The 23,276-nt window shown below is 38.0% G+C and overlaps 2 protein-coding genes across 5 annotated transcripts; one reads left to right on the top strand and one right to left on the bottom strand.

Moving 5' to 3' along the window:
• Positions 1-2,308: 2,308 nt before the first annotated feature.
• On the bottom strand, positions 2,309-9,235 carry DNAJB9 (DnaJ heat shock protein family (Hsp40) member B9). 2 transcript variants are annotated; one of them, XM_070732639.1, is made up of 3 exons: positions 9,106-9,235; positions 4,923-5,149; positions 2,309-3,339 (listed from the first exon to the last, which is right to left on the bottom strand). In XM_070732639.1, the coding sequence occupies exons 2-3, from the start codon at positions 5,137-5,139 to the stop codon at positions 2,909-2,911; spliced, it is 648 nt and encodes a 215-aa protein (XP_070588740.1). In that variant the 5' UTR covers positions 5,140-5,149; positions 9,106-9,235; the 3' UTR covers positions 2,309-2,908. The 2 variants fall into 2 exon arrangements, with proteins under 2 accessions (XP_070588740.1, XP_070588741.1); XM_070732640.1 differs by lacking the exon at positions 9,106-9,235 and adding an exon at positions 8,795-9,059.
• A 71-nt stretch (positions 9,236-9,306) lies between these two features.
• On the top strand, positions 9,307-22,085 carry THAP5 (THAP domain containing 5). Of its 3 annotated transcripts, XM_070732634.1 has the most exons (4): positions 9,398-9,572; positions 11,190-11,316; positions 16,256-16,445; positions 21,063-22,085. In XM_070732634.1, the coding sequence occupies exons 3-4, from the start codon at positions 16,302-16,304 to the stop codon at positions 22,068-22,070; spliced, it is 1,152 nt and encodes a 383-aa protein (XP_070588735.1). In that variant the 5' UTR covers positions 9,398-9,572; positions 11,190-11,316; positions 16,256-16,301; the 3' UTR covers positions 22,071-22,085. The 3 variants fall into 3 exon arrangements, with proteins under 3 accessions (XP_070588739.1, XP_070588738.1, XP_070588735.1); XM_070732638.1 differs by lacking the exon at positions 11,190-11,316 and having other exon boundaries at positions 9,307-9,572; XM_070732637.1 differs by lacking the exon at positions 11,190-11,316 and having other exon boundaries at positions 9,353-9,412.
• The last annotated feature ends 1,191 nt before the right edge of the window (positions 22,086-23,276 follow it).

Raw genomic sequence — 23,276 nt, 5'->3', positions numbered from 1 at the left:
CCATCTTTGAAATAGAATTATTCATATATTCAGAGATCCAATGTTAACTGCCAGATAAATACACAGCCTCCAAACACTAAAGTGAGCCAGATTTAAGGAATTCGGGATATATAAACTTAAGGGAATTCTGCAGGTGCACTATTTGTTAATGCAGAATATGCAGATTCATGTTCATCTATGAACATCACCCACTTGACACATAATTAATATATCTACTTTCATTCATCACTTCCTTCTCCTTTCAAAAGCTTAACTACCAAACATGTTTACTTCCATTAAGCCTCCTAGTACTGGTAGTCCTTGACTTATGATCGCAATTGGGACCAGAATTTCTGGTTGCCAAGAACCCAAATTCTGATCACATGACCATGTGGATATTGTGACAGTTGTAAGTGCAAGGACTGGTTGTAACATGTTTCATTGCTACTGTAACTTCAAACAGTGGCTAAATGAATGGTTGGAAGTTGAGGTCTACCTATATAGAGCAAGGCATTAAGAGTCCCCAAACTTGGCAACACGATTAGAGTGTCAATTTTCCTTCTGTAACTTTTTTTTGAAAAGAAAGATCACTACAATTAGTTCCAAAGTCAACAACATGGCAGCACAAAACTTCATTAAAAATGTATTAGCTGCAATTAAAGTGCCTGCTTTGTCATTGGCTGGAACTTAGAGGTGAAGCATTCTAGTTTCCTATCACAAATAGAATGTCTATAATTCTATAATTAGCTGCAAAATCTTATTGATTTCTTAAAATTGGACTAATTAATCAGTTTGCAACAGAAAAATATCGGAACTTTACAGAATGAAGAAACATGGAACTTTACGTTACACATCTTTTTTCTCTAATAAGAACATTATGAAAGGATTGACTTACAAGAGTGAGAGAACCTTTTATATCAAAGGTGTTTTATTACTTATAATAGCACGCTCATCATTTACCAAGGTGTAGAAGGAAATTGGAGTTATCCATTATTCTTAAGGAGAAAAAAATTATAGATAGCAAGAGATAAACCAAAAATGATTTTTGAAGTCCTACTAGGTTTTTATAGAATATTGGAGAAAACTGAACTACCATGTAAGAATGAAGCACTAATCCATGAAGGCTTTTCCTAGCATCCACATTAATAGAGCAGCTTTCTTTCATGCTGATAAGAATTAATGAATGGGAACATGTACTTGGGAGGACTGTTTTCTCACTTCTTTTAAACATTTAGCTTGTGGTCAAATAATTTATTATTATTTTTTAGATTTCTATATGGAGTCATGCAGGAGCCTCAAAATTCAGAGCAGATGGCATTTTTAATCAAGTGGCATATTTATTTATTTAGCAAATGGCAATATTTCCTTAGCCAGTAGACTACAGAGCTATTTCAAAGTGTAGTTGTTTGGCTGCCAATTGCCAGTCCCTTTTGTTCAAGTACTATCCAGAGTGCACCACAGGAGGGCAGACTAGCTCCACACTCATAGCACGTGTTGTCATTCTGCAGTGTCATATGGGGCTTTTCCACCATCAATGTCACTTCAAATTTGGGCATCGCATTCAGGCAGGTCCAGTACCAGTTGAACTCATACTGCCACTTGAAGTGCCATTTTTTCCCCCACCGAATATACCTATTTATCTACTTGCACGTAGCATGCTTTCAAACTGTTGGGTTGGCAGAAGCTGAAGCAAGTAATGGGAGCTCACTCTGCCATGTGGAGCTAGAACATGAACCACAGATCTTCTCCAGTATCATTAAGCTACTGAGCAACTGCATCTCTCTAGCGCCATCAGATAATTCAACTGTCACTGGCTCGGTATAACCACTTCACCTAGATAGCTAATATTGCAAGAGTTTACAAAACATTATGTATTCAAACTTCAAATGTGAAACATCTCGGTGATCTACTTCAAGAAGTTGTGGGGATCCATTATGTAGCTTTAAAATAGCTACTTCAAATTTGAAATGAGTTATTTCAGCATTAGAGGAACTATTTTTTATTTTGTTTTGGCTACTCCAAAAGTGTTCCAAACTAAAAACCACTATTTTGTTATAAATTTGTGTTAAGATTGAAATACTTCCAGTAATGTATGATAGAATCCATACTTCTTGAGAAGAGACTATTACAAATTTGAAATATTTTGTACAATTATGTAGTACTGTCTTTAATCCAGTTTGGGAAAGTTTCATTCTTCAGTACTGTAGCATTTTGTGCAATTGAATATAGTAAATAAGACAGCAACTTACCTTATTCACAAGGCACATTTACTGCCAAAAATTCAACCTCCCACTTGCCCCAATATATGAACTTTCAACCAATCAGAAGGTTAAAGGTGTTTCAGAAGTATTTATATACACATTTTAAATACATGTTTGTGTACAAACCTGTACAATTCAAAGCTCTTTTACACCTGAAATGTCAGTTTTGTTAAATCAAATCATGCCATTCAAAACATACCATATTTAAATATATTATTGTATTTGTAAGTCATTACTGTCAATGTAACACAGAATTACATAGTAAATTCTGTGCTAATAAAGAACAAAATCACACCAGCACTCACCAGTTAACACTTCTAGAAATAGAAGCCTGACAATATAATCTAGCATACAACACTTTGCTGAGTGTAAAATATAAAGTGAACAGTGAGGTAATTCGGTTACCTTGCTTCTGTTATTACAATCTAACACTGTCATATGGAATTTTTTTCCACATGAACATTCTATGCAGCTGAAGGAATAAGGTAGTCATTCCATCTTGTTTTGTTGCACTTGTAATATTTATCAATTTAGCTACAACATATTTTCAGCACTTAAAGTGATTAAACTACAAATTCATGGTTTGCAGAACCTCTGTGCTTCAGCAGCAAAGAATGGAGCCAAAAGGAAATTGAGGACAGCATACAGCAAAAGGAACTGCAAAGTAACTATTGTCCCGAACAATCTGTGAAGGTAGTCACCATATTTCCTCGGCGCTGTGTCACAGTTCTGCAGTGCTTACTAGAGCCAGGAAATTTGTTTCCAGTCTGCATTGTTTGCCGCTGTGTGTTATCAAACCCATTGAATGAAAACATATTTTCCATATCTTCAAACATGTCATCAAACAGTCCTCCTCCAAAATTAAATTCTGGAAAAGCATGTCTTTGTCTCCTCTCACCCTCCTGTTGACTGTGAAAATGATTTTCAAAATCTTTCTTTGCATTGGGATTTTCACCAAAGAAATCAAAGTCTTTAAGGAAGCGGTCAAAGTCAAAGTTAAATGGGGACTGAAAGGGGTTTCCATTCATCCGTCGTCCATCTATATTTCCAAACTGGTCATATTCCTTGCGTTTATATTCATCAGTTAAAACTTCATATGCTGTAAAAATAAAGCAAGAAGTTGTTTTAAAATCATGTAAGGATATACTGTACGTGACAGGTCTTTTCATATATAATGGTGCCTTGGTCAATTTAACTTTAAAAATTCTTAGGTAAAAGAGGCAGAGCTAAGAATTTGAAAGAATAGATCAACCTTCCTCAACTTGAAATATGTGCCAGATCATGATTGAAATTTCTCTTTAGCTTCTTTTGCTGCAGGATGCTAGCCCTTGCAGTGGTGGGAATTCTTATGTGCTGAAACTTAATTGCCCATCTTCTAAGAACTATAGATATAATCTTCTTATTCCAGGGTTTTCTGAGATCTGAGGGTTTATTTCCAGGGTTCCCCCAGCGTAAAAAAAGAATGAGAAAGGGTGGACTGGATAGTTGCTATAGTGCAGTGATGGCGAACCTATGGCACGGGTTCCACAGGTGGCACGCAGACCCATATCTGTTAGCACAGGAGCCATTGCCCTAGCTCAGTTCCAACGTACATGTCCTGTGCTGTCAAACTGATTTTTGGCTCTCACAGAGACTCTGGGGGGTTGTTTTTGGCTTCCAGAGAGCCTCCAGGGAGATGGGGGAGGGCGTTTTTATCCTCCCCTGGCTCTAGAAAAGCCTTTGGAGCCTGGGGAGGCACACAAGCCTACTGGGTCCACCAGACGTTGGGAAACACGCAATTTCCAGCCTCGGGGGGGGGGGGGGGGTGGAGCTGTTATCACCCTTCCCAGGCATTGAATTATGGGTGTGGGCACTCATGCATGTGCGATAGCATGCATGCATGCTCTTTCAGCACCCAAGGAAAAAAAGGTTTGCCATCACTACTGTAGAGTATACTCGTCAATAATACTAGAATTAAGAGCCAGAATCAGATTGGTCTACCTTTTCAGTAATTGTCATTGGCCAGCAAGGGTTCTCCATAATACAGAATATATTTTTTCCGTCCTACTTGCAGAATTTTTCTATGAAATAAAACTGGAATGGCTAAACTCTTCTGGTAACCTTAGTGGTTAAGGTATTAGATTAGGAGTAGTGACAGCTAGACTCAAACACAAGTTTAGTTTACATCATCATAGTCTCCCAATCAAATCTATTTCAGAAGATTGTTGCTATGAGGAAAAATAGGTCTTGTACTGCATTTGTGTTTAAGCAAACAATAAAATAATGCTAGCACTACTCTTGAGTTTTCAAAATATTCAAATTTTCTCTAAAGTTTTATGTTTAATTCTACCTACGACCATTCTAATTTTACATACATATTCCTATTGCAATGGTTTTTATCCATGGCTATAACGATTTATAGAAATAGTTCTCAATAGAATATCCACAATAAAAACACATGCAAAGTATATTCCAATATAATTAGGTAATGATGGTCTAGAGTACCTTTATTCCTAAAAGAAGAAATTAAGATTTATGTTCATCTATTACTACTTTTGAATAGGAAAGGGATGAGATCCTGCATAAGTAGCAACACTATCTAAACTAGGGAATTTCTACAAATAAAATAGAATATGTCTAGTCTTATTCTTCTACTCCACAGAAGAAAATGATACAATTAATTTTTAGCAGAATTTAACTTACCTTCTGCAATTTCCCGGAATTTTGCTTCTGCTTCAGGACTTTTATTTTTGTCTGGATGATATTTCATTGCTAGTTTATGAAATGCTTTTTTAATCTGGCGCTCAGATGCACTTTTTGGAACTCCTAGAATGTCATAATAACTCTCAGCAGCCAGTATTATTTCTGTTATCATTAAAATGCAGAGTGCAAATAAGAACATTGATTGTGTAGTAGCCATTGTAGGACTCCTAAAGAAAAAGAAAATATTAGAATGATTTTTCTGTTTTAACTTCTTATCCAGCTATTTCTCTGTCATGTGTTAGAAAGGAATTCATTCCTGATTCCGTATTTTCTACTAATATTTTAGACATTGTGGAGTCCAAACGATTGACACTTGTTTTCACAAAAACAAGGAAACTTTTTCATCACCATACTTTTTCTCATAAGCTAAAATTCAAATTTCAGAATGATTTTGAAAAATTGTTAAAAATAATTATTCCCCAAACATTTCCATTAAAATAAATCAACTTTCACTATGATAGGGTTATTTTATTTAATTTTCTTAATGTCTGTAATTGTTTCTCAATAACTAAAAGTCCAGATTTCCTATAATTTTTCCATTTCTACCAAAAAACAATTATCTTAAAAGTATTTTCACATAAGAAGCAGATTCAAAGAAATATCATATGACGTCATCATATTAGAACCTGTAACACTACTTTGATTATACATACAAAATCAGAGACAGAAAGAGCTGATTATTGTCTATCTTCTGGTTTGTTGTAAGAAGAAATGCTGCTACTTCAATAGAAAAGTTGGATAACTGCTTTTACAATTTATCTTTGCCTCTATATATTTACTCTATGATATTCCAGCAGCATCTTTTTCCTAAAATTAACATAATTAAATTTGTAAAAGTTTAAAGGGGAAATTTGAGGATTTTGCTTTTTAGCCATTTATTTCTAATCTACAAGTTAGAAATTCTCAAATACAGCTATGTTGAGTTTAATTTTAAGAAAAACTACTCTTTTTCCTTCCACTATCGTTATGTCTTGCTTTCTGATCCAAATCAAAGCAACATACAACTAATCTGTTTATGGAATAAAGCAGAACAATGATATAAATCACTGATATCAAAACGAAGCTGTTTTAACTGTTTTGTTCTTTAGAATTGTCAATATGCTTTGAGGATAAAGACTTGTTAATTACAACTTTAATCTGTACATCAATAACTTGCTTATTTACAATAAATGCTAATTACTGCATATGCCTACACATGTCTGTTTTTTAATTTTGTTGCCAGTAAGGAGACCTCAGTTGGCAAGACTGAAGCAAACAAGTTGCCTCTTTATAAGTGTTTCCCTCCTCCATTCTACCAGGGCCCTCTTGAGACAAAGTGCTGAAGGCACAAACTAGAGAACTCTAGTTATAAAGATATCATGGTCTATTGGAACTCTGTTCACACTTTTCCATTCTGCCATTTAAAGCAAATAGATAATGCCAACCTAATAGTAAACAGAACTACTGAACATCTTATTCATATAAACCAAGCATTCTAATTTTATACACTTTATGGAGGAGCTTCTATACTGCTTCTATACAGCATCTTTCTATCAAAGGGTTATTAGGGACATGTTTATGCATTTTTGTCTGCAATTATTTGTTAGATATGAGATTCTTAACATGTTCTAAACAACCTAAAGCAGCTTTGTGTTTATGGAGATTCTCAGTCATCCAAGTCACAGTTGTCCCAAAGGTGCTTTCTCAAGAAGCAACTTGGATATTCAGGTTTTTTTGTTTGTTTGTCTTCATGGCTTCTCATGCAAGAAGCTTCTTCAGCTCTGAAGCAAAATATCTTCAAAGAAAATTGAGTTGTCCCTTGAAAAAGCACCTTTGGGACAAGCTAAAGCTTTGTTACCAAGTCAACAAGAAAAAGAGGATCACAAGGAAAGAGAAAATCAAGCATATTCAAAAGTGTTAAAGTTTCAAATCTTGGGAATGTTAACAAATATAGAATAGTATACAAACACATATGGAAATTGACATCTGCAGAGAGAAGCGGGGTGGGTGGGGTGTTGAATGATGCAAGCAGTGTTGCAACCCATTCCCTACCTCTTTTTCACATCATAACACTGAATACATGTCCCAAAGGACCTACAGTACAATGCAGTTGCATATCACACTTTAGTAATCTAGGCAAAATACCCAGCATCTGTTCACTCCCACCAAAGAAAGACTAAAATAGTGTGATTCATCTGAAAACAATTTAAATCAGGAAAGTCTAATGGGTCTAGATACCTATGAGGATTGACAGAGCAAGTAAGTCTCAGAACATAGTGTTCGATATTTTAAATATAATGCAAAATTCACAGAATGAACATAAACTGAATCACTATTTTGACTGTTTCATCTATAAAACTCAAACTATGATCTTAAAATTATTCATTGAATCAAATAAAGATCACACACCATCATAAAAATGTGTTTCATACTATGGTTCAAATTTAAAACCTATACAGCATTCTATTTAAAAACAAACAAACAAAGCAAAACAGAATATTAGAGCAACTGAAGTTGCAGGAAAGCTTTCCCAGTCTTATTTATAACAGAAACAAGAACTCAGTGGACAGTTTAGTGTAAACATATCTATGAACTTCCAGAAATCCATATATGATATAGAGCTGGCAGACAAATGAGTATAAAGGTGCAATCACTCCAGCTATCCTAGGTCATAAAGGCTCATAATTACATAAAGAACAGAAAAGTTCAAAGGACAATATATATACATCACGTAATAGATGCAAATATATGCCGCTTGTTATTCAAGCTGAAGACCTTCTACATTCCAAATCACTGATCTCATTATTTTTACTACTGGCTCAACCTGTGGGTTAAACAAACTATTGATTAATTACATTTATTTGATGTGATGCATTACATTACCTGTGAACTTTTAAAGTAACATTTTAAAAGAAAGCTTTTCCTTTTACCTTGAACTAGTTAGCCACCATCTGTCCCCATAGACAGAATACGTGGGAAAACCTGACTTGAGAGACCAAAATGCTACTTTTTAATTTATTTTAAATATTTATTTGTCAAAACGTGTACAAGATAATAAGTATGGTATAAACATAAACAAAAGCAAGTACGTATAGGAAAATTTGGGTGATAGAACAGTAGGACAGGGACTGTAGGCACGATAGTGCGCTTATGCACACCATGATTTCTTATTTTTTCTTCCTTCCCACAAGAAAGAAAAAGAAAAGAAACCGAAACCAAGCCTGAAACACAAAGCATTTTCTGCCAGAGGGAAAACTAGCTTCTCTTGGTTGGTTATGTAGTTTTAGCCTAGATTGCTTGGTAACACCATTTTTCCTTTAACCTATGGTAATATATATATATAAAGGCACAAAGATTAAAGGAAAAATGGTTTTACCAAGCAATCTAGGCTAAAACTCCATACACAACCAAGAAAAGCTATTGAAACTAGTTTTCCCTCTCACAAAAAATGCTTTGTGTTTCAGGCTTGGTTTCGATTTCTTTTCTTTTTCTTTCTGGTGGGGAGAGATTTAGGCTAAAAGTCCATACCTGATCAAGAGAAGCTTACACATACAGTACTTAATTATATATACTTAACATGAGCCATCAGTCCTGAGGTAGATTGGTAGGTAGGAGATAGATAGGATAGATGAATAGATAGATAAATAGAAAGATAGATAGATGGAAAGAAAGAAAGAAAGAGCTAGATAGATGATATAGAGCTAGTTAGATGGATGGATGGATGGATGGATGGATGGATAGATAGATAGATAACAAGACTGATGGCTGGACTGATGGTATGACTAAAATATAGGCAGTGGACTCTTGGCACATACAGAGTTCCTTTTCCTCACCCCGTAAGCACTGACGGCGTCTCCCTTCCTCACGTATTTATAATGAGAGAGAAAGACAAAGGACGCATCTAGAAGAGATATTGTGACGTGACGGTTGCCGAAATGAACCCAAAGGTGGGAAAATCCCCGGTTCAAATCCCCATTTAGGCAGCGACTCTCTGCTGCTTGGCCCGCTGGGAGGGGCGAAAAGATGAAGAAACGTCCACTCCAAACCCACCGCTTGCTCCCTGGGACGGTAACCCCAGCAACCTTCTCCCACCCCCCACCCACCCCCCACCCGGCCCGACTGTCCCGTCATCTCTTTAACTCACCGGCCGCCTATCTCGCCCCGCAATCCCTGAGTCGAAGCCGTCCGGACTGCCTTATAACCTCGGCGCGCCAAACCAAGAACGACGGTCCTACACGAAGCGCTTTCCGATTGGTCGCTGCTCGTCAGGTGATCCGCCCTCTTTGGTGCACGTGGAAGGCTGTTGTGGCCTCGCGCAACTGACGGATTCCCCGCCCCCGCCCGAACGCTCGCCCTTTCCGGCTTGGAAAGAGAAAGGGGCACAAAATGGAAGGAGGAGGGCTATAAAAATCCCGGAAGCGGAAGTGTGAGAGAGTGGCTCCAAGGGAGGGGTGAGCAATCGCAGGAGGCACCGTCAGCGGGGACCGTCTGGGACGGGGAAATTGCTGGCCGCCGCGGAGTCTTTGCCATGCCTCGGTACTGTGCGGCTACTTGTTGCAGAAACCGAGCGGGACAGAGCGCCCGAGATCAGCGAAAGCTCAGCTTTTACCCGTGAGTGTAGCGGCCAGTGAGATTGGAGGGAATCTTTCGCATCCCCGACATAAATGTACTCCCATGTTGGCATGGAAATAGGTTCCACGAATAAGATGGAGGGGCATTTTTCAATGGTGTTTCCTTGGAAGTAAAGCTTACTGATTTAAGAGAGTGTGCATCGTAGCAATTGTTGGGGGAAGACTCACCAGTACAGCGTGTGCTACATCAAATTTGTCAATAAGCAGATTAATCATAACAAATAGTTACTATCAATACCTACCCATAGCGCCAGTAAGGTTATATTCGCTTTTTAAAATTATTATTATTATTATTATTATTATTATTATTATTATTATTATTATTATTTCTATCCCAATCTGATGGCTTCCAAATGCCTTATAATTTCTGTAATTCCCTAACAGCCACTTTCAGAATATAGATTAAGTTAGCAAACTTCTATTCTTTGGGATATGTGGCCAGAGCATTCAATTGAAGCATCAAACTAACTGAAGGAGGGCAGAACATGTCTAATTCACCCTGTTTCTGATTAGAAATCCCTACAAATGTCTATCTCTTAGTTTGGGAGCTTGATTATGTACCATCAAATTGGTGGACACCGACTGGTATTAATTATTATTTTCTGTAGGAGAATCTGCCCCCAACCTGCCCTTCAAGATCTTCCAGTAGTTTCTCCATTGCCTCTGAATCTCTCCACTTTGCTGCTGATCATCTCCCTCTTTTTTCTTTCTTTCCATCTTTCCCAGTGTTGGAGCCTTTTCCAAAGAGTTCCATATTCATGTAATGTAATGCATGACAAATGAATATTTTTCCAAGACCGCCATTGCTGCTGTCCAAACTGCTTATGCCCAAGTCCAGCCCATGTCAATTCGTAGATCTCAGAACATATAGGTAGTGCTTGACCTACGGTCACAATGGAGTCCAAAATTTCTGTTGCTAACCGAAATATTTGTTAAATGAGTTATGCCCCATTTTACAACCTTTGTTGCCACCGTTGTTAAGTGAATCACTGCAGTTTTTAAGTTAATATCACAGTTGCTGAATGCATTTGCCTTCCCCATTGACTTTGCTTGTCAGAAGGTTGCAAAAGTGATCACATGACCCAGGGATGCTGCAACCATCATAAATATGAGTCAGTTGCCAAGCATTTGAATTTTGATCATGTGACCGTGGGGATGCTGCAATGGTCATGGGTGTGAAAAATGGTCATGTCACTTTTTTCAGTGCTGTTGTAACTTTGAACAGTCATTAAATGAACTGCTGTAAATCAAGTCAACCTATAATTGTTTCACTCTGCTGAGATTTCCCATGTTTGTGCTGCTTATTTTCCATCTCTCCACTATGATTTTATTGTTGCGGCTTCCTATTTTATTTTATTTTATTTTTACATGGCAGCATCCTCATATTATTCGTTTAACCAACTTTTCATTCTGCTTGTTTGTCCATTCCCTTTCACAAAATCTTTCCAGTTGTATAAAAACCATTTTTCACTTGGGTTAGTATTACTTAACCTCCCTCTCTTGTTTATTTATCCCTGCAACAAACCACTTGTTTGGTTTATTGCATAAGATAATTATAAGTGATGTGGTTGTGCAGGTCTCTCTTTTATCTTGGCAGTCCTTATTTGTCTCCCCATTGTCCAAGTTGTATTCTGATAGATTTTATTACTGTTGGCTAATGTCATAAACTGAAGATGAACAAACAGGATCTCAGCCAAACTTGAATTCCTACAACTTTTCTAAAGGTATTGGAAGTGTCTAACAGCTACAGTCAGAGCTACAGTAACAGCTACAGTCAGAGAACCTAAGACTGCAAAACTGCATTATGCAAATTGGCATACTTAATTTCCCTGCTCATGCTCTGGTTGTCTGTAGATGTTATTCTTTCTAGTGAAAAGCAAAAATGTTTTGCACTCTTTAAAAAAACTATGGTTTAAAATACTATAATGTAATGTACCTTTTTGTGTCCCGCTATATCAGTGTTAGGCTGCATAGTGGGAAGGCAAAGCTGTTATCACACTTGAATTGGGAATGAGAGTTGAAATAAGATGTTTTCAGATGCAGCCTCCCTGTCTGATGTTTGCGGAATTTTCACATAAATGAGTGGAAGGATCATAAGTTTATTTATTGTGTGTAGAACAGAAGAAGAATCTGTTCTACTTGGTAAAGCAAATACAAGCTGAGAAAACACTCAACTAAGTATTCTTACTTGGAACAGCTAAACTATCACAACACTGAAAATATTAAAGAGCTATCACGTGTTACTTGAACCAGTGTCATCCATTAGTGTTGGGGAGAGGGAGATACAAAAGCAGCTTTGCAATCTCAAAGAATCCACTTTCTGGATTTCATGCATGTGTACTTGACATCGTATGCCAATCAAAAGGAGTGAAGTTTATGGTACAATGTTGTTTCCACTTTGAAACAATATTACATCCTACCTGTTTCCTCCAAAATAAGACATCCCAATAAGCCCAATTGGGCTTTTGAGTGCACGGCAATAAGCCAAGTGCTTATTTCAGGGTTCAAAAAAAATATAAGACAGGGTCTTATTTTCCGGTAAACACAGTATAGATGTGTCTATTTGGAATGCTAGATCCCAGACTTATTTATGTTTGTTCTGCTTATAGTACGAATGCAAAATAACTTCTAGCAATGCATTTCTTGTACAAGAGCCTATTAATGAAAACAGTGTCTTAACTGCATAATATGACAGACGTATGTAACACGTTTAGCAAGTAGTGGAGCAAGAGAGGATATAGAGTAGTTGTAAGGGCTGGCAGTCTTTCAGACTCCTCCCCACCACAATAATTAAGTGCAATAAATAGTCAATTGTTAGATAATATTAAATATATCAGCAGATAGAAGCTTGTAAATTACTGTCATAGATTATATAATCTTGATTATCTGTATATAAATTAAGTAATAACTATGTAACCAATAATTATAAATATATCTAGCTAACATATTTGTTTTGCTTAGTAAACAAATGAGAAACATTAATTCATAGCTGTGACTTTGAAATTAATTCCTTGTGTGGGGTGGGGGAATAAACTGGCTAAGACAAGTTAAAACTAGTTAAGAAAGCTAACAGACCAGTTTATTAATGAGCAAAGAAAAATCTTGAACTGTATCATATTTCAGAAAAATTGCTGAAATTAATTGGTTGGCTTGTTATAATACTAGATATCATATTTTTCAGATTATAAGAAACATTTGTTTTTTGCTTCTACACACCCATTTCTGGGCCTTTTTTCAGGCCCTTTTGGATGCCTTTTGGTCCCTTTTTAGGCTTTTTTTCAGGCCATTGTTGAGGCTTTTTTGGCCTTTTTCCCCTGAAAATTTCCGGAACTGAAAAAAGCCTCAAAAATGGGCCAGAAAAAGCCTCAGTATTGGTGTGAAAAAAGCTTCAAAAATGAAAATGGGCTGGAAAAAGCCTCAAAATGGGCTTGGAAAAGCCTCAAAATCGTGCTGGGAGAAGCCTCAAAATTAGGCCAGAAAAAGCCTAAAAACAGCCTAAAATAGCCTCAAAAACAGCATGAAAAAAAGCCTCCAAAATGGGTCAAGAAAAGCCTCAAAATCTGGCCAGAAAAGCCTCAAAACAGGCAGGAAAAGGGCCTCCAAAAACACCAAAAATGGGGCACACAGAGGCCAAAGCTTTTTTGTTGTTTTCCTCTTCAAAATTTAGGTGCGTCTTATAGTCCGAAAAATACAACATGTATAATTTTGTAGTGAACAAAGAAAAATGGAGAGAGAGCGAAGCTATACAAGTTATACAAGAGATTTCACAAAGTATGTAAATGCAAAGGAAGCAACTGTTTCCAAGGTGTCAAAATAGGCACATCTTTTTCAAGGCTGGCACAGCTGCTTTGAAAATTATTCCCAATGGGCAGTGTCTGCACATACATCTTCAGACAATATTTATTCTGGGCCTTCTAGCATAGTGAAGTGTTCCATGGTCAGTTTTCAGACAAGCTGTATGAGCCTTTGAAAAATCATGGCTAATTAAAACTAGTTTAACTTTTTCTTAAAAGCAAATAAAAACCAAACATTCCCCTTGTTAACATAACTAATACATTGAAGTTTTTTATTCCAAACGTAACATTAATTACATTGATCTAGAGCTTTCTTTGACTTATAAAATGGGGGTACCAGTTTATGTAACAGTGCCGCATTTCATATTTCTAAAATTCCAACAAATATGTACTGTAATTCTAACAAATATGTTGTTTCAATTGTACTAACAGCTCAAAATCTAAATAATGCACGGACTAAATTGACAGTAAATTTCCCCACTCTGGGTAAATTCAGTTTAAAATCTACAAAGATTTATTTTATTTTATTACTCATACTTTCAAAAGCCCAGTTTAATTACATTTAAAATTTTGTATTATTTTGTCCTGTAAAATATCCCAATCTTTAGTATAAAATGCAGGTATTAACAAGAGTCCTTATTATTTGGCTAAGTGTTCACTGGATTCAGTTAGTAACTTTTAAACTGAGCCAAGTAGGAACTGAATTCTGAAATACTGTACAGTACATTGTTACAATGAGTAATCAGAATTGAATGTGCTGTGTGTGATTTAAAATAATAAGATCTGGTAAAATATAAACCAGCCTTGAAATTAAATGCAGATGAATCACATTTCTCCCATTGAAATAAATACTGAAAGAAGTTCTGGACAATCTGTTACAGTCTTTTTTCCATATGTGTCAGAATGGATGAGTTTATACTTACTGCTTGAAAAAAAGCTTCCTAGAAAACTTAAACTGCAATTAAGTAAAGAAATGAAAACATAGCATTGACCTCCCGTGTCTCTGAAGAAGCTTCTTGGATGAGAAGCGAAATGATTTCAAAGAAGAAACAAGGAAGTCCAGTTGCCTCTTAAAAAAATAACATCTTTGGGATTGACCCCCAGTCACTAAATATGTTAAAAATATTGATGAGGCCCAATGGCATCTGACTTATTCCAATTTATGAGCAACCAGACAGAATGCAATGTTGCCATATAGATAAAAAACCTGGGGCTTTATAGATTTTGATTGATTCTCCCATGATTCTCTTTATAGCGTAGAAAAAGATACAAAGCCTTGAGAGGCCGCAATATCTTTTTTTACTTAGAATGGCGATCTTGTGAATATCAAAGGAGAATGTTCTTGCATCTTGAATACAGAAGTTTGTTTTCTCTAATCTTCTGTAAATTGGAATGAATCAGATTTGATGCCTTTGAGTTCTAGTAGTAATCTCAATGTATATAAGTCTAAGATAGGAATTTTAAGCGATTCTTTTGTTCATCAAAACATGCTTGTTAATAGGAATCGCTCTCAGTTGGTAGGTGCAGTGAAGCAGCTGTGTGTGTTCATAACTGATAGTAGAGAAAGTCTTCAAATCAGGCGTATGAAGCCTTCTAGAGCAGTGTTTCCCAACCTTTTTTGAGCTGCGGCACATTATTCACATTTTCAAAATCCTGGGGAACATTGAGCGGGGGGGGGGGGGCGCAAAAAAGTTTGGACAAAAAAAATCTCTTCCTCCCTTTCGCTCTATTTCTCTCTCCCTCCCTCTTTCTCTCCCTTCCTCTTTCTCTCTCTCTCCATCCCTTTCTTTCTCCCTTCCTTCCTCTCTCTTTTGCTCTCTTTCTCTCTCCCTCCTTCCCCCCTCTTGCTGTCTCTCTTTCTTTCCTTCTCTTTCTTTCTCTCTCTCATTCTGTCTCTTTTGCTATCTCTTTCTTTCCCTCTTCCTTCCTTCCTCTCTTTTGCTCTCTTTCTCTCTCCCTCCTTCCCCCCTCTTGCTGTCTCTTTCTTTCTTTCTCCTTCTCTCTCTCATTCTGTCTCTCTTGCTATCTCTTTCTTTCTTTCTCTCTTCCTTCCTTCCTATCTCTTTTTCTCTCTCCCTCCTTCCCCCTCTTGCTCTCTCTCTCTCTTTCTTTCTCTTTCTCTCTCATTCTGTCTCACTTGCTATCTCTTTCTTTCTCTCTCCCTTCCTTCCTCTTTCTTTTGTTCTCTTTCTCTCTCCCTCCTTCCCCCCACTTGCTGTCTCTTTCTTTCTCTTTCTCTCTCTTCCTTTCTTTCTTTCTCTTGTTCTCTCTCTTCCTTTCTTCTCTGCGAAGGCCGGCATAGCTTTTTCTTATTTTAAATGTTCCGGGTGGGCTGGCTGGGGGATGGGGCGTGCGCACGCACACGCACCCAACCTTCACCGACCTCCGCTGTGAGAAGGTTTTCTCCGAGCGCTTGCCGCCGTTGCAGCCACTGCCAGTGCCTCTGACCTGGAGCTCCCACTTGCAGCCGCCGCCCTGGCTACTATTCGATGCCGCTGCTGCCAGCGCTCTCCCACTGGGCCCCAAAGGCGCGAAAAAGGAGACGGGAAGAATGAAGCTCAGCTTCCGATCTCGGAAGCTGAGCTTCGCGGCACACGTAACCATGTCTCGCGGCACACTAGTGTGCCATGGCACACTGGTTGAAAAACACTGTTCTAGAAGACATGGTTGTTTTAAGGGCTGCTTTGTTTTGAACCATATGCTTGTCATGTAATCTTTCCCAGGGCTCTTACTGCTAAGCATGACATGCTTTTTAAGAGCCTCAATAAAAGATATCACTTAATTGAAGCATTCTCTCTCTCTCTCTCTCTCTCCCTCCCTCCCTTTCTCTCTTTCTCTCTCTTTCTCTCTCGCATATTCTTTGAAGCAGATTTCCTCTTCATGATAAAGAAAGATTAGAGAAATGGTTACGGAATATGAAACGTGACACTTGGACTCCTAGTAAGCATCAGGTCCTCTGCAGTGACCATTTTACATCAGATTCTCTAGATGTGCGATGGGGTATTCGATATTTGAAGACAACTGCAGTGCCAACTATTTTTTCATCCTCTGAAAACCAGGTAAAATGTTAAGTTAATGTGAAAAATAAGACAAGGGATAAGTAAATGCAGTTGGTTTGAGTTGTAAGTAAAATGAACAGCACTAAACCAAAAAAGAAAACAGAACATAACTTGTGTCATTGGCAATTAGAATATATCTTCCCTTTTAATACTCTCCAAATTCTTAATTTGTTTGTACATTTTCTGTTTACTATTGAGAAGAAGGATTTACGGCAAGCCATTATGATTGTTTGAATCCTCTGCAGTCTACTCATGCAATTAAATTGAGTTTTGCACTGATCAACCGTAGGTTAAAAAAAACAACCCTCCACTAAAAGTTTATGGAACATAAACCATAATATGCTTCATTTCCATTAGACAAACAAATTGTATAGTGTGTTGTACAAAAACCCAAAGAGGTTTTCTATTAGTTTATTTGAATAGGAGGAAAATCAATAAAAACAACCAAACTGGCTTAAAATGTTGCTATTCTTACATTCAAATGTTAATTTAAACATCGTTTTCTTTAGAATATATCTAACCATTAAGGCATGACTATTAAAAAATAGCATATAGTTCACTGAAATGAAAGCTATTTGTGCTAATCTTAGCATACCAGTAGAGGTTGCTAAACAAATGGGCCCCTTGTATATTGGCATCTGGAAAAAAATAATTAACAATTTCAAATTTGATCGATAATACATTACCAATGTGCTGAATTGCTCACAGTGCTTCATTTTCTATGGTAGTGGGACAACTTATACAATTCACAAAAGTATCTGATTGGTCTGGATTGGTTGTCTGCAACCTGCGGCTCTGGAGACGCATGTGGCTCTTTCATCCCCCTGCTGTGGCTCCCTGTTGGCTGAACCCACTACTGGCTGGCCCTTCCCCTGCCAGTCACTCCTCGCCTGTCCTGAAAAGGGCAACAGTGGGGGATGGAGACTTGCTCCATATTCCAGAGCAGAAGTAAAGCATCCCTATACTTGCCATATCTCAGGGGTGCTTCTTCCAGCCCTTGTTGGTGCTGCACGCACCTCAGTCACTCAGGGAGATGCGCGCCTTGCTCTCTGCCCCGTGACACTGGCCCAACCCAGTTGCGGTTGATACTCCGCATCGTAATGGGCTCCAGGAGGAGGAGGGGATGCTGTCCCCCACCCCATTGTGAAGCATGCTAAATTTAACTGTGGGTAGGCTGTGGAGGTGTGAACAAAAGCAGTGTCAGCTACAGCCAGACTAATATCTCGGTGCAGTGAGCAAGTCATGAGTCTACCCAAGTGACCGAGATGTGCACAGCACCAAGGGCCAGAAGATATTGCCTGCAAGATATTGATTGATTGATTGATTGATTGGATTTGTATGCCGCCTCTCTCCGGAGACTCGGAGCGGCTAACAGCAACAATAAAACAGTGTACAATAGTAATCTAATACTAAAAATGATTAAAAACCCATTAATATAAAAACCAGACATACATACATACATACCATGCATAGAATTGTAAAGGCCTAGGGGGAAAGAGGATCTCAATTCCCCCATGCCTGACGGTAGAGGTGGGTTTTAAGTAGCTTACGAAAGGCAAGGAGGGTGGGGGCAATTCTAATCTCTGGGGGGAGTTGGTTCCAGAGGGCCGGGGCCGCCACAGAGAAGGCTCTTCCCCTGGGTCCCGCCAAGATATGGCAAGTATAGAGGTGCTTCACTCCCGTTGTAGAATATGGAGCCAGTCTCCATTGCCTACCCTCACCCTTACCTTCTAAGGCCAGGCAAGGAGTCACTGAGAGGGTGAGGTGTGAGGCCAGCCAGTGGTGAATTCAGTCTACAGGGAGCCACAGCAGAGAGATGAAAGAGCTTCATTTAGAAAGAACATCATCAGCAAAAACAAAAAACAAAACCCCCAACCTTGCCTGTTTTGGGAAATGGTTCACGAAGGTACATATGCATACACACACACACACAAAAGAGAGAGAGATGGAGGGAGAAAGAGATAGAATGATAGATACAGAAAGAGAGAGATAGGAAGAACGAGAGAAACAGGGAGACACAGAGAGAGTGATAACTGTTTCCCACAGAAAAGAAAACAACAGGAACCACAAAACCTGGGTAGCCACACCCATCCAGCTTTTTTGGCTCCTGGTGTTTTCGTTTCTGTGGGAAACGCATCCAAATGGCTCTGTGAGTCTTTAAGGTTGCAGACCCCTCGTCTAGGTGCAACTGCCCAGGTCTGTGACACTTCAAAGAGAAGTTTTAATCCAGACTTCATTGCAGCAAAACACTTCTTTAAAACTCTTCGTGCTTTTTGCCATCCAGGTCTATTTTTGCACGAGACTCAATGATATTGGGGTGGGGAGACATGCAGCAGAACTGGCAGATTTTGTTGTGAATTGTGGGGTGGGGGGAAGCATCTTGGAAACTTTTCTATCATGCAGCACTGTTTGCAAAAACCATCTGGATCTCACACTCAGTTAACTGTACCTCTCCAACATGGTACCAAGTTTAAAGTGTGACACATTCATGTACGCTCTTAGCAACGGTTCAATTCCTCTGACATTCACAATATCGTTTTCAAACAGGCTTATACATAGCATGTTATCTGTCACCACTACTTAGGAAAGACACATGTTAACATAAATGATAATGATTACTGCATTACTGCCTTTCTCCCATGAATATTTTATGTAGGAAAGAGCAACCTTGCTTATTGTGACTTCTCTATCATGATAATATGTGTTAACCGAGAGAAAAAAATATCTTTCCCAATCTAGGGTTGCAATTCTACATCCAATTACTGGAACTTAAGGTGTATTTTTTAAAAATACTTTATTAATTATATACATTAAAAAAACATAGAAAGACAAAACAACAACACAACATTTACAGAATGTATATACATATAAATCTATAAGTCAGAAAAAAAATAAGAAGGAAGAATGATAACATATATACATTCATAACAAAAATAAAGCATCATGCTTTATACATAGGTTATTTTGGTCTATTTTTTTAAAGGAGTTGCTCATGTTTTCTCAGTAATCAGGTAGCATTGAAATACCCTCGTCACCCAGAGTGCAGATCTAGAATGCATATCTAGACATAAAGTCCTGCACTTTAAGAAACTTTTTTGCTTGGAAATCACATTCCAGGAAAAGGGTTGTTAATATGAAGCAATAATTAGTTCAGCTTTATCAGGAGTGGCCCTCAGTCTTTGTGTATTGTAACAGTTGTTAATTCTAAAGCAGGGGTCCTCAAACTTGGCAACTTTAAGACTTGCAGACTTCATCTCCCAGTATTCTCCAGCCAGCTTGTTGCCAAGTTTGAAGACCCCTATTCCAAAGTGAGCTTCCAAAACTAAAGCCATGTGAACCCAGGCTACATTTGAGCGAATCTATTTTGCATTCTTTTTAATTGTGTGTATTTATTAACTATTTTAATAAAATAATTCAAGATTGGTACATTAATTTCTTTAATAAACCATGGCAGAGAAAAGACTGTTTATTGGCATTATTTGGAACTCTTTTGAAGATCAATATTAAAAAGAATAAACACAGGCGGACTTTGACTTGCAACAGTTTGTGTAGCGACTGAGGGAATTCACAATGGCGCTGAAAAAAGTGACTTGTGACCATTTTTCACAGTTGACGATTGTTGGCAGCGTCCTCATGGTCATGTGGTCTAAATTCAGATGCTTGGCAGCTGACTTGTATTTATGACAGTTGCAGTATCTCAATATCATGTTGTCCCTTTTTGCGACCTTCTCACAAGCAAAGTCAGTGGGGAAGCCATATTCACTTAACAGCTGAGTTACTAACTTACCATATTTTGTGAAGTATAAGACACACCTTTTCCCCCCTTAAAAGAGGCTGAAAATTTGGGTGTATATTATACTCCCAATGTAGATTTTTGGAAGCTTTTTTTCCTCCCAGCTCTAACAAGGTGCTAATGATCTTCCTGGCTTGCAGGAATTTTTCATTCCAACTCCCTTCAAAGAAGAAGCTTTTCCCCCCAGCCCTAAGTCTTTGCAGGCTTATTTTCATTGCTACTCCCTCTGAAGATGATTTTTTTTCAGCCCTAACCAGGGGATAAAATAATGTGCTGAAGCTGACCAGACTAAGGACGCTAGCGAGATTAATACCTGGCAGGTGGATTTTTTCCTATTTTCCTTCCCCAAAACTAAAGTGCATCTTATACTCCAGTTCATCTTATACTGTATATGGAGTAATCGGCTTAATAGTTGTGGCAAGGAAGTTTATAAAAAGTCAGTTAACTGTCTCATTTGGCAACATAATTTTTGGGCTCAATTGTGGTTGTAAGTCAAGGACTGCCTGTACAGGACTAAAATACTGGGTTCTTTTGTTAGGGAATAAGGCCACTGATCATGGTAGGACATGAATAGGCCCAGCATTACGCTATAAAAAACCACATCCATGTGTGGATGTGATTGAATAGATTGACTGTTTTTTACATAATGGGATTTTAGCTATTAGATTTGTATACATATTGTTTTATACCGTATTTTGTGAGCCGCCCCGGGTCCCCGGAGAGGGGTGGCATACAAGTCTAATAAATAATAATAAGAAAATGAATCTTTGTGTGGTATTTCATAATGACAACCGAATCAAGCATGATTTTTTTTTCTTCTTAAGGAAAAAGGAATATCCCAGAAGAAAACGCAATTGGAAAGAATAGAAGGTATCAAAGAAATGAGCACATGCATAACAACATCATCTCTTAAATCATCTTCACCAAAGAGAAATATTTTACCTGGAGGAGGCCTACATCAGAAAGCTCTTGAAACAAATCCAGACTGCTCAGCAAATACGGAAGGACTAACGCAGAATATTGTGAAAGACGACACTGCATATTTAGGTAACTGTGTTAAACAAAATAAGCAGCAAGCAAACCAAACAATAGCAACAACTGAGATTGAAAACACTGGAGCCACCCGTTCCAACATTCCAGGAAATAGTTGGACCCTCAAAAACATTTTTAATGCTGCTGCTACAGATTTGCAAGTTTCAGTTCGTGACCTCCAGTCATGTTTTGAGCATGGCTCAGATTCTAAAGCTGCAGTTTTGCAAGCCCCGCATCCAGAACACGGAGATTCACCTCTGGAATTCACTAAAGTCCCCGTACCCATGAGTGAACTTAAATCTGATCAGTTTGATACTCATATTGCAAATTGCTCCATAGAAGTACAAACAGATGAAAGTTCTGCGTTGCTTCAGTCTATGTCACAAGCTTTGGAACAGCTCAGCGGAAATAAGGACTCTGTTATCACCATTATCGTTCCTTCAGAGGTCTCAAGAACTCCCTTGCTATTAGAGGGCTCCTTTATAGCAGCAGAAGAGGTATTGACCCATTTGGAAGCCGAAGACTCTCTTGTCATCGGCAGCTGCAGCAGCCTTGAAGTGCTACAAACTGAACATTCCTACTGTAGGCAAGACACAGACCGGGAACAACTCTGGCAAAAAATTGCAAAGCTGCACTCAAAAATAGCCCTTTTAGAAGTCCAGGAGAGAAAAACCCTAACCAGACTTAAAGCTATAGAAGAGCTTGTTGCAAAACTGAAGCAAGACAATCTCCTTTCAGAGGAGAAACTTAAAATTGTAGAAAACTGCTTTACAACATTTGAAGTTACCGTGATACAATAAAAGTTTTAAAAAGAAGGGTTTTCAACTTGTTCTGCAAATTATTTGTTCTGGGGTAACTTTTTGTTTGTTGGTTTGCGAGAGAGGGTATTGTGTTTATTTATAAGTAGAAATGAATAAAAGCAGGTCCATCACTTTCTATCCTCCCCTCTGTACTTAGTATCTTCCAAAATTCTTTTATGGAATATTGGGAATAGGGATATCTTGTGGAACTGCATGGGAGCTGGCACTGGGGGATATAGGCAGGAAGAAGATATTAGCAGGACATATGTCACGCTTACAGCTTAAATTCAAAAACCTATGTTGACTTCAGAAAATAGAAACTATTCTAGAGCCATGAGGTCCATCAATCCAAAGCCATAACAAAAGTATCCTGGTATGTTACAACTGCTTGAGGGTGAAAAATATAAACCAATTTTAAAACAGGTTTATTCAGGTAGAGAGGCAATTTGGTGCAGTGGTTAAGGTATCAGGCCAAAAACTGGGAAATAGTTCTAGTCCCGCCTTCGGTATGAAGCCAGCTGGTTATCCTTGGGCCAGTCACTTTTTTCATAGCCTTAAGAATGAGGCTTTTGGTAAACCTGAAAAACCTTGCCAAAAAAACTATAGGAACTTGTGACTCAGAATTAGACCCAGTTGAAGAGAAGGGGAAAAAAAATAAGATAAGGCCAAAATATTCTCAAGTATGTTTGTATGGGAATGCAGCATTGAAGTCTATAACTGCTCATAAATAAAATGTATTCATGAATAGAATTAGAATGGAATGGAATAGGAGTAGGAATAGAATAGAATTCTTTATTGGCCAAGTGTGATTGGACACACAAGGAATTTGTCTTTGGTCCATATGCTCTCAGTGCACATAAAAGAAAAGATACATTGGTCAAGAATCATGGGGTACAACACTTAATGATTGTCATAAGGGTAAGTAGTTAGGAAACAATATAAATCACAAGGATACAAGCAACAAGTTACAGTCATGAATGCTTACTCCCACAAGGGCACATAACAGCTGCAGTGCTTTCACTTTGAACCATTGCCTTCAAGATCTACAGTACCTCACTTGCCAAGCTAATGTTATTCATGAATAATGCAATTCTAAGCATGCATAGCAGGTTCCATTGATGTGTATAGGGTTTATTTTCTAATTTGCTGCCTTAAAAGTATAACCCATAGCTCTTAGAATTAATGGAAGATGGGATGGGGCAGGAT

The sequence above is a fragment of the Erythrolamprus reginae genome, chromosome 1, assembly GCF_031021105.1.
Source record: "Erythrolamprus reginae isolate rEryReg1 chromosome 1, rEryReg1.hap1, whole genome shotgun sequence".
In the NCBI taxonomy this organism is placed as follows: domain Eukaryota; kingdom Metazoa; phylum Chordata; class Lepidosauria; order Squamata; family Dipsadidae; genus Erythrolamprus; species Erythrolamprus reginae.
The sequence above is the reverse complement of the archived record's forward strand: the minus strand, read 5'-3'. Positions and strand labels throughout refer to the sequence as shown.

Excerpts from the sequence above, each read along its gene's own strand:
- DNAJB9 (XM_070732639.1), bottom strand. The coding sequence starts at position 5,139 with ATGGCTACTACACAATCAATGTTCTTATTTGCACTCTGCATTTTAATG. Across the intron at positions 3,340-4,922 it reads ATTCCGGGAAATTGCAGAAG|CATATGAAGTTTTAACTGAT; the intron begins GTAAGTTAAATT and ends TTATTTTTACAG.
- THAP5 (XM_070732638.1), top strand. The coding sequence starts at position 9,490 with ATGCCTCGGTACTGTGCGGCTACTTGTTGCAGAAACCGAGCGGGACAG. Across the intron at positions 9,573-16,255 it reads CGAAAGCTCAGCTTTTACCC|ATTTCCTCTTCATGATAAAG; the intron begins GTGAGTGTAGCG and ends TCTTTGAAGCAG. Across the intron at positions 16,446-21,062 it reads TTTCATCCTCTGAAAACCAG|GAAAAAGGAATATCCCAGAA; the intron begins GTAAAATGTTAA and ends TTTCTTCTTAAG.